This window comes from Azolla caroliniana, unplaced genomic scaffold (genome assembly GCF_043228905.1).
Source record: "Azolla caroliniana isolate FFs.n. ecotype wild unplaced genomic scaffold, voAzoCaro1.0.p SCAF_2, whole genome shotgun sequence".
Taxonomy (NCBI): Eukaryota; Viridiplantae; Streptophyta; class Polypodiopsida; order Salviniales; family Salviniaceae; genus Azolla; species Azolla caroliniana.
This window is the reverse complement of record NW_028230437.1, coordinates 1,186,128-1,198,956: the sequence shown is the minus strand read 5'-3', so window position 1 is coordinate 1,198,956 and position 12,829 is coordinate 1,186,128. Positions and strand designations below refer to the sequence as shown.

At 39.2% G+C, this 12,829-nt stretch overlaps 1 protein-coding gene across 1 annotated transcript; it reads left to right on the top strand.

Annotated features, from left to right (window-relative positions):
- The first annotated feature begins 8,649 nt into the window (after window positions 1-8,649).
- LOC147866987 (putative ribose-5-phosphate isomerase 3, chloroplastic) lies at window positions 8,650-12,288 on the top strand. The gene is made up of 10 exons (XM_087339788.1): window positions 8,650-8,839; window positions 9,461-9,510; window positions 10,312-10,404; window positions 10,740-10,781; window positions 10,876-10,938; window positions 11,035-11,121; window positions 11,237-11,287; window positions 11,490-11,603; window positions 11,695-11,769; window positions 11,953-12,288. The coding sequence occupies exons 1-10, from the start codon at window positions 8,704-8,706 to the stop codon at window positions 12,088-12,090; spliced, it is 849 nt and encodes a 282-aa protein (XP_087195914.1). The 5' UTR covers window positions 8,650-8,703; the 3' UTR covers window positions 12,091-12,288.
- The last annotated feature ends 541 nt before the right edge of the window (window positions 12,289-12,829 follow it).

Here is a 12,829-nt window from a genome sequence, read left to right as displayed (position 1 = left end):
TGGTGAGGTTTTCCACATTATATAGTGCGTAAAGTAAAAGACAGTGCAAGAGAAAGAAAGAAAAATGTGATAAAAAGAGAGGGATATGCATCGTCTTTGCTTACCAGTCGCTGAGAGGCAGATAAATTAATTAGTCGGAGAGATGAAGCAGAAGGAAAGGAAATTATTAATGGAAACTGAGTCAATTTTCCATTGGAAAAGAAACAGGAAGAGCAGGGCCCCCATCAGTCATCACACGTCGCTCTGTCGCTCAACAATTTGGTCTTCCTCTTTGGTTCTGCACTATTTTTGGGCGAATTTGCAAACTTAACCCTCCTCCCCACTCACACTTTCTACAAATTTCCAAATATAGCCCCACTTCTCACTATCCTCACTTCACTTGGCTTGGCTTGGCTTGGCTTGGTTTAAACGGCTTGGCCCTACCTCCCCTTGTGGCCTTGGCTTTTATGAATGTATGAATTCGGTCTTGATTTAACGTTGAAGAATAAAATATATCCCATGATTGAGATGGGAAACAAGCAGGTGCTTCGATGCCAGACAATCTTTTTAAACGATTTTATGGATAATGTAAATGACAAAGGTTTAGGCTCAAAATGTATTCCATACATAGTCAATTGTCGTATTATCATGAAGCTTCCTAATTGCATGACAACCTTCTCCAAGGGAAAGTAATGTCTCTCTCGTTTGTGTTTTCGAGGCGAGGCCAAGCAATCTCGGATATGTCCCCCCATGAACAGACTAGCGTTACTTTTAAGCATTGCAAGTAAAATGGCCAAGGCCACAACAAGAATGGATTAGTGCTACTTTGAGAATATGTATATTGCTCCAACATTTCTCAAGGCCAATGATCTTTGCATCAATTCCATGTAAAATTATTATGTTCTGTTGCAGCCTCAAAGCAAGTCTTGAACAAAGACAAACGGATTATTGTCCACACTTTCCTTACTGCTAAGGATTCGATGCTAGCTACACACAAAGTGTACATGTTGTCTCATATCCATGCAAATTCAATACTTATATATATTGGATAGTTGGGTTTAAAGCTAATCCAAATATATCAAATTCAATACTTATATATATCGAAGAAGGTTACAACTTCGTAGGGGGCAGGTTATGATAGTAACCTCATTATAAAAACATCGAAGAAGGTTCAACCACTATTTGGGTTCTAGTTGTTTGAAAAGTGATTCACAATTACAAAAAATGGATGGTAGGGTTATAGTGAATGTAATGTTTTCGTGTTTATTTATTCAAATGAGAATGCCATTTTATATTGCACACATTCACTTGAATATCCACATCCAGAATACCCATATAGTGATGAAAAATGGAATATATCATCTGATTGAGTTGAGAAACAAGCAAGAGTTTTGATATAGAACAACTATTTAAAATGATTTGATGGATAAAGTAAATGATGAAGGGTTGGCTTGACCCCTCATGCTTAAAATATACGGCTTGACCATAGAAGTTAATATCAATTGATTGAGTAGATTCTCTATGTATGTGTGTCGTTTTGCTCGTTCAAAGTTATTTACCTTTTCGATTCACATTAGACAATTAAAATCTTCTTCATAATGTTATACCTTCTAAATAAGCTCCCTTGACATACACCTACCTCTTTATCCTTATCATGTATTCTATGCACTGTTAATTGCCATATTCATGGAGCTTGCTTACATGACTTCCTTCCCTAAGACAATGCAATGTCTAAACTTCTTCGCAACATAGTTGTTCTTGAACAACGAAATGAATTATATTGTATGAATATTATCCGCTACTTGCAACTAAATAAATAAATTCATATTATTGAATAGTCATTGTAAAAAAGTCAAGGATTCAATTACAAATTGAGAGAAAAGATTGATGAGTTTGTTCATCAAACATTGTGGCTTCTCATAAGTATTGACAAAGGCTAAATTGATATTTACATATATAAACTCTATAAATGTATAAACTAGTAGGGTACATTCCACACATTAGAGTCAGTACCATATAAAAAGGTAGTCAAACATAGTTTTGATGAGGCAATAGAATATGCTTTAGACTAATACTCTCAAAGACCATATAAGTTTATATTTATATAAACTCTATCAACATATAAACTAATAGGGTACATTCTACACATGAGAGATGAGAGTCAATACCATATAAAAAGGTAGTCAAACATAGTTTCGATGAGGCATTAGAATATGCTACAGATTAATACTCTCAAGGACCCTATAGTAATGGACAAAATATATATATCATATGAATGAGTTGAGAAACAATAAGGAGTTTTGATACAAAGCAAAGTCAATTATCTATTCCTTGCCATTTAATAAATAAATTGATATTATTGAATAGTCCTTGTAAAACAGTTTAGGAGTCAATTACAAGTTGAGAGAAAAGATTGATGAGTTGGTTTATCAAATATTGTGGCTTCTCATGAGTATTGTAAATGTTAAATCACTGACCATTTGTCTCAATACTTAGTAGAAGCAGTTTGCCATGAAGGACCTCAGTCGGGCAAGACATATACTTGGTATGAAGATTAGTCGGCATCACGATACACGACAACTTTTCTTGTCTCAAACCAACTACATCAGACGTGTCTTGGAATGCTTCAACATGCACTCGGCCAAGTCTGCTTCGACCTCGCTCCCCATTAACCTTCGGCTGTCTCAGCGAGACTGCCCGACATCCGGTCCGGAGGGGGAACATATGAAGTTGGTACCGTATGCACTGGCAATAGGCTCCCTTATGTACGCGATGGTCGCGACACGACCTGATATCTCTTGTAAACGTAAGTGTTTGCGGAAGCGTAAAACAGAGAACAACAGAGAGAGAGAGAGAGAGAGAGAGAGAGAGAGAGAGAGAGAGAGAGAGAGAGAGAGAGAGAGCAGAACGTAATTTCCAAAATTATATAAAGACTCTACACATACACATTGTGCTAAGTAGCACTATTTATACAAGTCCTCTTGGGACTGACAGAAGTACCATGTACTTCAATGCTCACACGAGCATCTGACACTTACTACGAGACTATAGATACCTAGTAGTATATCCTATTCTAGGCTTCCGATTGGACTGCCGGTTACGGATTGCACCCGGCCTCCACTGCTTGCCGGTTCGGTTGCTCACCGTCATACCGATCCGTTTCGCCCGATCCGTCTCGCTTACCGGCTCCGGCTTATTCAGCCGATCCGGCTCCGGTTGAGCTTGCCGCTCAACATCTGTCACGCCGTAGGAGGCATCAGCAAATTCATGCCCAACCCCGGCCGATCGTACTAGAACGTAGTCAAGCATGTGTTCAGATATCTAGCTGGCACAAAAGACCACGACATTCTTTTTGGCCCGAACTCAACTTTAGGCGTAGTCGGTTACACCGACTCGGACTTCGCCGGCTGCGTGGACAGTCGGAAATCAACAACCAGATATTGTTTCAACTTCGGCAATGGAGCAATCTCGTGGAGGTCGAAACTTCAGGAGTGCACAACCACCTCAACAACCGACGCGGAATATGTAGCTGTGTCCGACGCGGAATATGTAGTTGTGTCCGACGCGGCAAAAGAAGCTTTATGGCTCGGTCGGCTGGCGCACACGTTTCTACAAGTCGACCTTGACTCGTATTAGAGATCTAAGTACTAAAGTAAGCTTAAGATAAGGATAAACAAATGATATATAGAAAGGAGAAAGAGAAAGAAGGGTGCCGATCCACTCGACCACCCCCGAGCGAAGGGATCGAGACGGACTCGAGCCTCGATCGGCGTCCCATACCACCGCCGTGGCGTCGAGTCGTACCTGGTGCTGGCGCGCTCGCTACAAGAGTTGACCCACCACAAGAGCAGAGTCTCGATGTAGTCAAAAGATGATCAAATGAGGGTAGCTAGGCCTCTTATTTATAGCGATACCCAAGGCCCCCAGGCAAGTTCACACTTGACCTAATGGGTTGTCTCAATCCCGAGGATTAAAAGTAATCCTCCCCTTCTTTACACTCTCGTTTAACCCTCACACTTATCCACGTGTATAGAATACTACGGTAAATTCTCACCACGGGATATAAAATGGTCATGCCCGTAACAACTCGGCTCTAGTTGTCTACAATGATAGTTAGGGTGTTGTTGCTTTGTCAAAGAATCTAGTTCACCACAACGCCTCCAAGCATATCGACGTTTGATATAACTTCGTTTGGGACTGCGTCATTTCAGGGAAAATCGGTCTCGAGAAAATATCCACAACCGATAATGTTGCAGATGGTATGACCAAGTGTCTTTCGGCGGATCGTTTCCGGTCCCTTCGGCACCAGATGGGCGTAACGAAAAATCAGTCCGGTTAAAGTCGGACACATAGCACAGGACGGTTTCGGACAACAGACATCGGTTCTTTGAGGATCGGCTTCAGCTCTTCCGACCCGACCCGTTCGGTCTTCTGTCTTCGGATCTTGCCGACTCTAACAAAATCGATCTGTCCGATAAACCTTGTATATACCTGTAATTTTTTAGATAACCCATGTATACGCCCATTATGGGGGAGTGTCGAATACGAGTGTATAATGGCCGTATTCACACTATCCCTTTGGACAACCCAAGTTTGGGCTATTTCTGTAAATAGCATAAAGGGCAGTTGCCCTAGGCTAGTCACTATATAAAGTGACTTTGTAACCTTTAGTAAAGGTTGGTTGTCATTCTTTGTAACTGTTGCTATTGGAATATTTCATTTTCTTTGTGCCTATCTCTCTCTCTCTCTGTCTATCTTGCTTATGCGCATACACAGGTTCTTCGTCATCATGAATGCAGCTTGCACTTCCGCATTGACGACCTTGTCCCCAACATTTTTACAATCCCCATTTTGAGGATTATCTCTTTTAAGGAAACTTGGTTTGAGGAAACTAGTTTCAAGAACAGATGGAATTGAATTCCTGGGCAGATGAATAAGACAATTCAAGAAAGGATAGTATCCAAGCTCCAACACTCCAAATTGTCGGATGGCTTATGGGTGGATACCTTACTTACGACAGTACACATAATCAATATGTCGCCGAGTAGGCCTCAATGACTTAGAATATCTTAGGAATTATGGACCGGCAACAAGCAGAATTATGACAAGCTGAGGATTTTCGAATGCGAGGCGTACGCCCTTATACCGAAAGACGACCGCCATAAAATTGAACCAAGGTCCACGAAATGCCTTTTACTCGGTTACGGACCAGACGACGAGATTGGGTACCAACACTGGGCCCTTGAGCACAGACAGATCGTCCGAAGTTCGGATGTAGTGTTCAATGAGTCGGCTATGCATAAGTCGGTCAAAAGGCCTATTGAAGTCTGAAGGGTAACCTTTTCCGAAGTGAAGACCCTTCATGATGACCCAACCCATAACACGAGGTCGGCTTCATGGGTAGTCGAATCCTCTAGCACAGACTCGGCACTGACCAACTTAGCACAACCGAACGATTTGGCTTTGGACCATCCGACTCAAACACCTGATGCGACTAGTTGAGCCATACCTTGAAGATCCGAGATGGTTGTAGCCCCCAGAGAGGTACTCTCCCAGAGTCTTCTTCGCGGACACTGGCGAACCGACGTCATACAAAGAAGCATCGACATCAACCGATTTGGCCACAGGCCATCTAGTAATGGAGTCAGAAATGAACTCCATTCGGACAAACAAGACTTGGGACTTGGTTGAACTACCGAAAAATTGACGTGCTCTTCCCTACAAGTGGGTCTACAAATTAAAAGAGACGTCATATTCGACCAACCCAAAATTCAAGGCCAGATTAGTAGCAAAGGATTTCTGACAGGAATATGGCGTCAACTTCGACGAGATCTTCTCACTAGTGGTGAAAATGACGACCCTTCGCTTCATGCTCGATGTCGTGGCAGCTGAGGACTTGGAGTTGATCCATGTAGTTGTAAATACGACATTCCTTCATAGTGACCTAGAGGAGGAAATTTATATGGAGTAGTTGAAAGGCTTTGTGGCATCTGGCCAGGAACATCTAGTCTACTGACTTAAGAAGTGGTTATATGGCCTAAAACAGGCAACAAGACAATGGTACAAGAAGTTCGACAACTTTATCCAATCAATCAACGTCTTCACCAAAACAACTCAAGATGGGTTTCCCATCTTCCTCATCATCTACATGGACGACACGCTACTCTCCGGTTGACATGCCGGAGACCTAGCCGAACTCGTTCGGCAATAACGGTTGAAGTTTGCCATGAAGGACCTTAGTCTTGCAAGACACATTTTAGGGATGAAGATAAGTCGACTTCGAACTTGACGACAATTGTTCCTGTCTCAAGCGGCCCATATTAGACATGTCTTAGAACACTTCAACATGCAATCAACCAAATCTACTTCGACCCTACTAACCATTAATCTTCGGCTATCTCAACAAGACTACCCGATATCCAGTCCAGAGGGAGAAGTTATGAAGTCAATACCGTATGCATCGACAGTTAGCTCATTTATGTACGTGATGGTCGTGACACGACTTGACATTGCTCACGTTGTTGGTGTCGGAAACAAATTTATGCACAATCCCAACCGATCGCATTGGAACACAATAAAGCATGTGTTTAGATATTTGGTGGTCACAAAAGACTATGGCATCCTATTCGACCCAAACAACACTTCACACGTAGTCGGCTACACTGACTCGGACTTTGCCGGTTGCATGGACAACCGAAAGTCGACAACCGGATATTGCTTTAAATTCGGCAATGGAGCAATTTCATGGAAGTTGAAACTTCAGGAGTATATTGCTACATCAAGGACCGAGGCCAAATACACAACCACATCTAATGCGGCAAAAGAGGAATTAGGGCTCGGTCGGCTATCTTGCATGTTTCGACAAGTTGAATCCGACTCAACTCTAGTTGTCTACAATGACAGTTAGGGTGTGTTCGCTCTATCGAAAAATCAGGTTTAGCACAACGCCTCAAAGCACATCGATGTGACAAATCACTTTGTTCGGGACTATGTCGTTTTAGGGAAAATCAACCTTGAGAAAATACCTACAACCGACAATGTTGTAGATAGGATGACCAAATGCCTTTTGGCGGATCGATTCTGATGCCTTCGACACTAGATGGGCGTAATGAAGAATCAGTCTGATTGCGTCAGACACTCAAGATGGTTTCAGACAATCAACATCGATAGTTTGAGAGCAATTGTTGTAGCCTAGTTAGTATATAACAGGCTTTGTAACCTAGTTTATGGGGTTGTTGCCGCCATTTGTTTTGTAATTATGTTTTTGAATAATACAATTACATCTTGTCTTGTGCCTTCACTATTTCTCTTCTCCTTGTTCCATCGTTGATCTTGTCTTATGATCTAGTTGCTCATTCTTATCAATATGTTTTCTTTGTACACTTGTTGAAGATCTTCCATCAGAAGAGTGTTGAGATTGTTCCGCATAAGATGGCCGCTTTCAACACTCACTACTACCATTGAACTTGTTTATAGCTCCACATGATGGTTGCTATTTAGTTTTTATAAGCTACCTCTACACAATGGGAGGGAATCACTTATCCTCGAGAAGGTTGATGTTTGTGACTCTAGGTGATGGATATAGTTGAGTTTTTTTGAGTTACCTTCACAAATGAGAGAAGTTCACTTTTCCATAGATTTGGAGTTTTTTAGTGTTTGAATGATTATCAAAGAGATTTTATGAAAACTTTTCTGTGGTACAATTGAAACTCTTAAATGGTTTCCATATTCTTTGGACTAGAAAGTCTTGGTAAGAGAATATATTCATGATGCTTAACTACCAATTAGCACTAACGGGTAGTTATGTCATGCTTAATGATAATTAATGTGGTTCTAGTCCTTAATATCAATGCCAAAGATGTCACGCATCTTTTGGTGTTCTTGCTAAAAGCTACTTTTTGCTCAATGTTCTTCATCAGAATCACCTCGCAGTTAATGTGCGATGAACAAATCATCGTCTACCCTTTTGTTGGCAAGACAAGCAAGTATGAATTGATTACTCTCAAAACAATAATATATAAGCTGACATCTATTAAAGGCAAGCTCACCCCCTAATCTATGACCACCTTTCGTGGTACATCTAGGAGGATCTATAAGTTCGACGGGGGTGGAAATCATGATATGGCATGTGTGAAGCAGAGGAAAGTTCTGATTCATAAAATGGAGAGAACCCAAGTTTGATCCTTGCCATGGGTATAAGCCCCTCAATCATTGACCGCAATCGATCTCTCTCTCTCTCTCTCTCTCTCTCTCTCTCTTACAACCACCACTTTTGGTATGGTAATTCCGGTTGCAAGGGATGACATTTGATCAACGAGGGTGATACCAAAGACTTCAGCCCATCTCTGTCTGTTCAACGGAGGCAACTTAAGCATTGAAGCTCACATACACATTCATTTTTTTGGCATGTTTAGTATGAGCTTAGCAAAATAGAAGAACACACACACACACACACACACACACACACACACACACACCTTATCTTCACTCAACTAGCAACAAGCACACTCCCATATATAATATGAGATAACTTCTTACACACACATACATATCATCATCATCACCACTATTACTACTACATTATATTATTATGTATATATATGTATATTGTGTGTGTATTATTATGTATGTACGTATGTGGGACACCTAAGGCTATATAGCCCAAGAAAAGAATAGAATAGAAAAAGAAAGGAGGAAAAACAGAGTAATTAAGATCTCTAAGCTATGGCTATGGCTTCTGCTGCCATACCTTCTTCTTCCTCATCCTCCTCATTTGGTCCTCTCAGAACTCGGATATTCCCTTCCTTCTCTACAAATCCATATCGACCTTCTCATCGCCCAATGGCCGTTCGAGCCTCTGGTACTTTTCTTACTCTGTTGCTGGCTGAAGAAAATATCTACCTATCTATCCGTCTATGTTTATCATTTTCTCTATGTCTTTTTTGTCTTAAGCTGTTTTCTCTGCTTTTTTGTTCCTCCTTATCTGAAATGCACACATGATTTATTGCTTAAATTTGGGAACCAAAGTAGATTTTGTTTTAATCTGTCTCTTAACTAAAGAGGATTCGTATACATGTTTTCTGTGTTTTTTTTCACTTACCGTAAAAGCATACTAGTCATTTCTGTCTTCATTCAGTTCTATGAAAGAAGTACTTTATTTACCAGCATTCCCATTTCATACACACAAAAGTGTACATGGAAACAATGTGATATGCACATCTTGTATTGTAATGGTTATGCAGTGTTGATTACATTTTCATCGATCTGTTCAATATACCCAAAAGATTACATAGTGTCAATGTGATGTATGAACATCTCTTGGATTGTAATGGATATATGGTTTCAATATAGATTTATTACATTATCATCGTAGACACAAAAGCTTCCATTTTATGCACAATTCTTGCGTTATGAGATGAAGTATGTTTTCATAAAACTGTCCATATATGCCTCTGAAGCTCCCAAAATCTCTCATATGCAGTATCCAAGGTTCTGACACAAGATGAATTGAAGAAGATGGCAGCTGAAAAGGTAAGTTTATTTACAAGTCATTGTTCATGATAATCACTTATTCACCCTGTGTAAGTGAACTAGTTTTTATCAGTGAAAGAGCGTGGATTTGATGTTTTTATAGCTTGCATTACCAAACTAAACTATAGTGAAAGTGATTCAAATAGATACAGGTTATGATAAGGTTTCTTATGAGTTTCACACCAGCCTCAAGTTGCAGTTGCATATGAAATGACAAGCCCATTGACTTGTGATAAAGAAAGTGATTCAGATATATACAGGTTATGATAAGGTTTCTTATGAATTTCACACTAGCCTCAAGTTGCAGTTGCTTGTGTGAGAGTGATTCAGGTAGATACAGCTTATGATAAGGTTTCTTATGAATTTCACACAAGCCTCAAGTTGCAGTTGCAGATGAAATTTCATGCCCATCGTCTTGTGATAAAGAAATTGCAAACGTGGCCTTTGGTAACTTGAGTGGAAAAATTGCACATCATCACATGATGATATCTCTGTCTGATTTTATGGGAGTCAGTTCTTAGCAATTTATTTTCATACAGGAAATTGTGAGCAAGAGAAGACACTGCGAATTGTTCTTAACCCGTGCGTGTCATTTTTTAGGCATTAGCTGTTTTTCAAGCAATGAATTGTCATTTTTCGCTTTACTCTTACTATCATTAAGGATAAAGTACAATTTTTTATCATAAACGCAAGAAATTTTATTGAAATACAACTAAAAACTGTAAAAATGTGAGTTCCTGTCTTGCATTCTGCTGCCAAAAACAAGAGTTTCTTTGCAATAATTGTAACGAATTTTTTTAGGCTGTGGAGTATGTTGAGAGTGGAATGGTGGTTGGGCTTGGAACTGGATCTACGGCTGCATTTGCAGTAGCCAAAATTGGCGAACTTCTCAAGGTGCAGATCTAACATTTTTTTGATATGCAATAATCATTTTGAACCTGAGTTTGACTTTTTATTATGAAGGCTGACTTCAAAACATACAATAGTGAGTCTTTCATATTTTTCTAGAAGTACCGTCTTTTCTAGAACGTGTATGCTTTTTAAAGAAAATAAGAGAAGTGCAAATTGGTTACTTCTAAGTCTTCTTTTGTTGAATCTCTATCTTATCGCTCATTTTAATATTTTGTGAATACATATATCGTAGACAATATAAGAGGAAGTGCATTACATTGTGTTTAGCATGTAAACATACATGTACTTGTTTCATTCTCGTGCTTTGTTTCTTACAGGAAGGCAAACTCAAGAACATTGTGGGTGTCCCTACTTCTAAGGTAAGGTCATCTATCCTTAATTTAGATCAGCCTCATAATAATAAATCCTAGCATTAAAATTTTGTTTCCTTTTATTTATTTATTTATTTCACAGAGGACAGCAGAGCAAGCAGCTTCACTTGGGATTCCTCTCTCAGTCCTAGATGACCATCCGAAGGTTTACTTTTTATTAGCATATCAATATATATATAGTTTCTCACTAAAAATTTAAGTTAATTGCGGCATGATTTATTTGTATTATTGTTGACACCAGATTGATCTGGCCATTGATGGTGCTGATGAAGTAGATCCAGATCTCAATCTGGTTAAGGGAAGGGGAGGAGCTCTTTTGCGTGAAAAGGTTAGTTACTTTCTTAGTAAATCACACAAAATGTGTGTTGGTTGGTTTTTGTTAATATGAGGGGAAGCTTGCTGATGGCTCAAATTGTTTGCTTGTGAATATATATACTATATAGATGGTGGAAGCAGCATCTGCAAAGTTTGTTGTCATTGTTGATGAGACAAAGGTAATAAATATATACATACATACGTATATATATATGATTGCAGTTTGTGTTTGATTGGAATCGAACTCCCAACCTATGGCTGAGTGGCAAGAACCCGAACCACCTGGCCAATCTAATAGTCTCTCTCCATTGTTATGTTATTTGTAAAGAAAGTTTTTGGCTTTTTCTTTTTCTCTCATCCACATTCACTTCTATGAACCAGTTGGTTGATGGCCTGGGCGGTAGCCAGCTTGCTATGCCAGTTGAAATAGTTCAGTTCTGTTGGAAGTACAATGCTGAACGGCTGAAAAATTTGCCCGAAGTAGCTGGCTGTGAAGTAAGCAAGCTACCCTTTTGTTCTCTTTTCTGCCTTTTGCACTATTTTTCTGACAAAGTTAACGTGTATGCTGTATATTTAACAAAAAAAGGCTAAATTGCGGATGGATGGAGACAAACCTTATGTTACAGACAACTCAAATTACATTGTGGACCTTTACTTCAAGGTTGGTCTCTCTCCTCTTCACAAAGGAAAAAGGAAGAAACAAAGAAAATAAAAAATGAAATAAATGGAGAAACAATAAGAAAGAAGGAAAATAAAAGTTTTTTTTTTTGTTCTGATATATTGTTTTATGTTGTACACATTCTTAACCATGCATGAACTTGTCTCTGTTATTTTTTGCAAATAGACACCAATCAAGGATGCACGAGCTGCAGCCAAGGCTATTTCTTCGCTCGAGGGCGTGGTTGATCATGGACTGTTTCTTGATATGACCACTGCTGTGATTATTGCCGGTTCCGATGGTATTACTGTGAAATCCAAGTGAGGGAGAAAAAGGACTGGCTTTGTTTAGAAGAAGTGGCCACCCATTTTTGTGCTAGTGAGAATAATCTCCAAATTGTGTACAACAATTGTATATGGCCTTCCATGAGGTCTTTTCTTTAAGTTCAACCCGTCAGAATAATATTCTGTGCATTGCTGTAATAATGATTACATCCAATCATTGCGTTATTACATTTGCAGTCATCATGCCATGTGTATATCCCAATTTCCATTGCTTAAAGATTTAAGGTTTAATTTTTGATATTTAATATCTCTGAATCATAACATATTTTAAAATATGGTTTGCATCATGTCAGTGTTGATTTGTTAAACTGATTCAAAGAATAATTCCAGTAAAGCAAATTCCAGTCAAGTAACACTCAAGTGTTGTATGAAGTGACTACAAGTCATTCAATGGTATAATGATGACCCTACCGTTATAATGAGACAAGTCACTGTAAGCCTGTTAAAATAATGATTCGAAGAATAATTTCAGTAAAAAATTCCGTTCATATAATGTAAACCTTTCTGTTTTATTGAGTAACTACAAACCACACAATATCATACATGATGGTCCTACCAGTACATGGAAATTATGCCTTCCAATAGTAATATTATTCCATTGTAAGCCTATTCCAATTCAAGTTCAATATCTGCACAAAGACACATTTTGTTGCAACATGAAAAGATCAAAGGCATTATATATTTGTACACCAAAACTTCCTGTAACTGCAAAATCATAA

What these genes read in the sequence shown, in the direction of transcription:
- LOC147866987 (XM_087339788.1), top strand. Translation starts at nt 8,704, where the DNA reads ATGGCTATGGCTTCTGCTGCCATACCTTCTTCTTCCTCATCCTCCTCA. An exon ending in AGAAGATGGCAGCTGAAAAG is followed by an intron (nt 9,511 to 10,311) that starts GTAAGTTTATTT and finishes GAATTTTTTTAG; the next exon opens with GCTGTGGAGTATGTTGAGAG. An exon ending in TCATTGTTGATGAGACAAAG is followed by an intron (nt 11,288 to 11,489) that starts GTAATAAATATA and finishes TCTATGAACCAG; the next exon opens with TTGGTTGATGGCCTGGGCGG.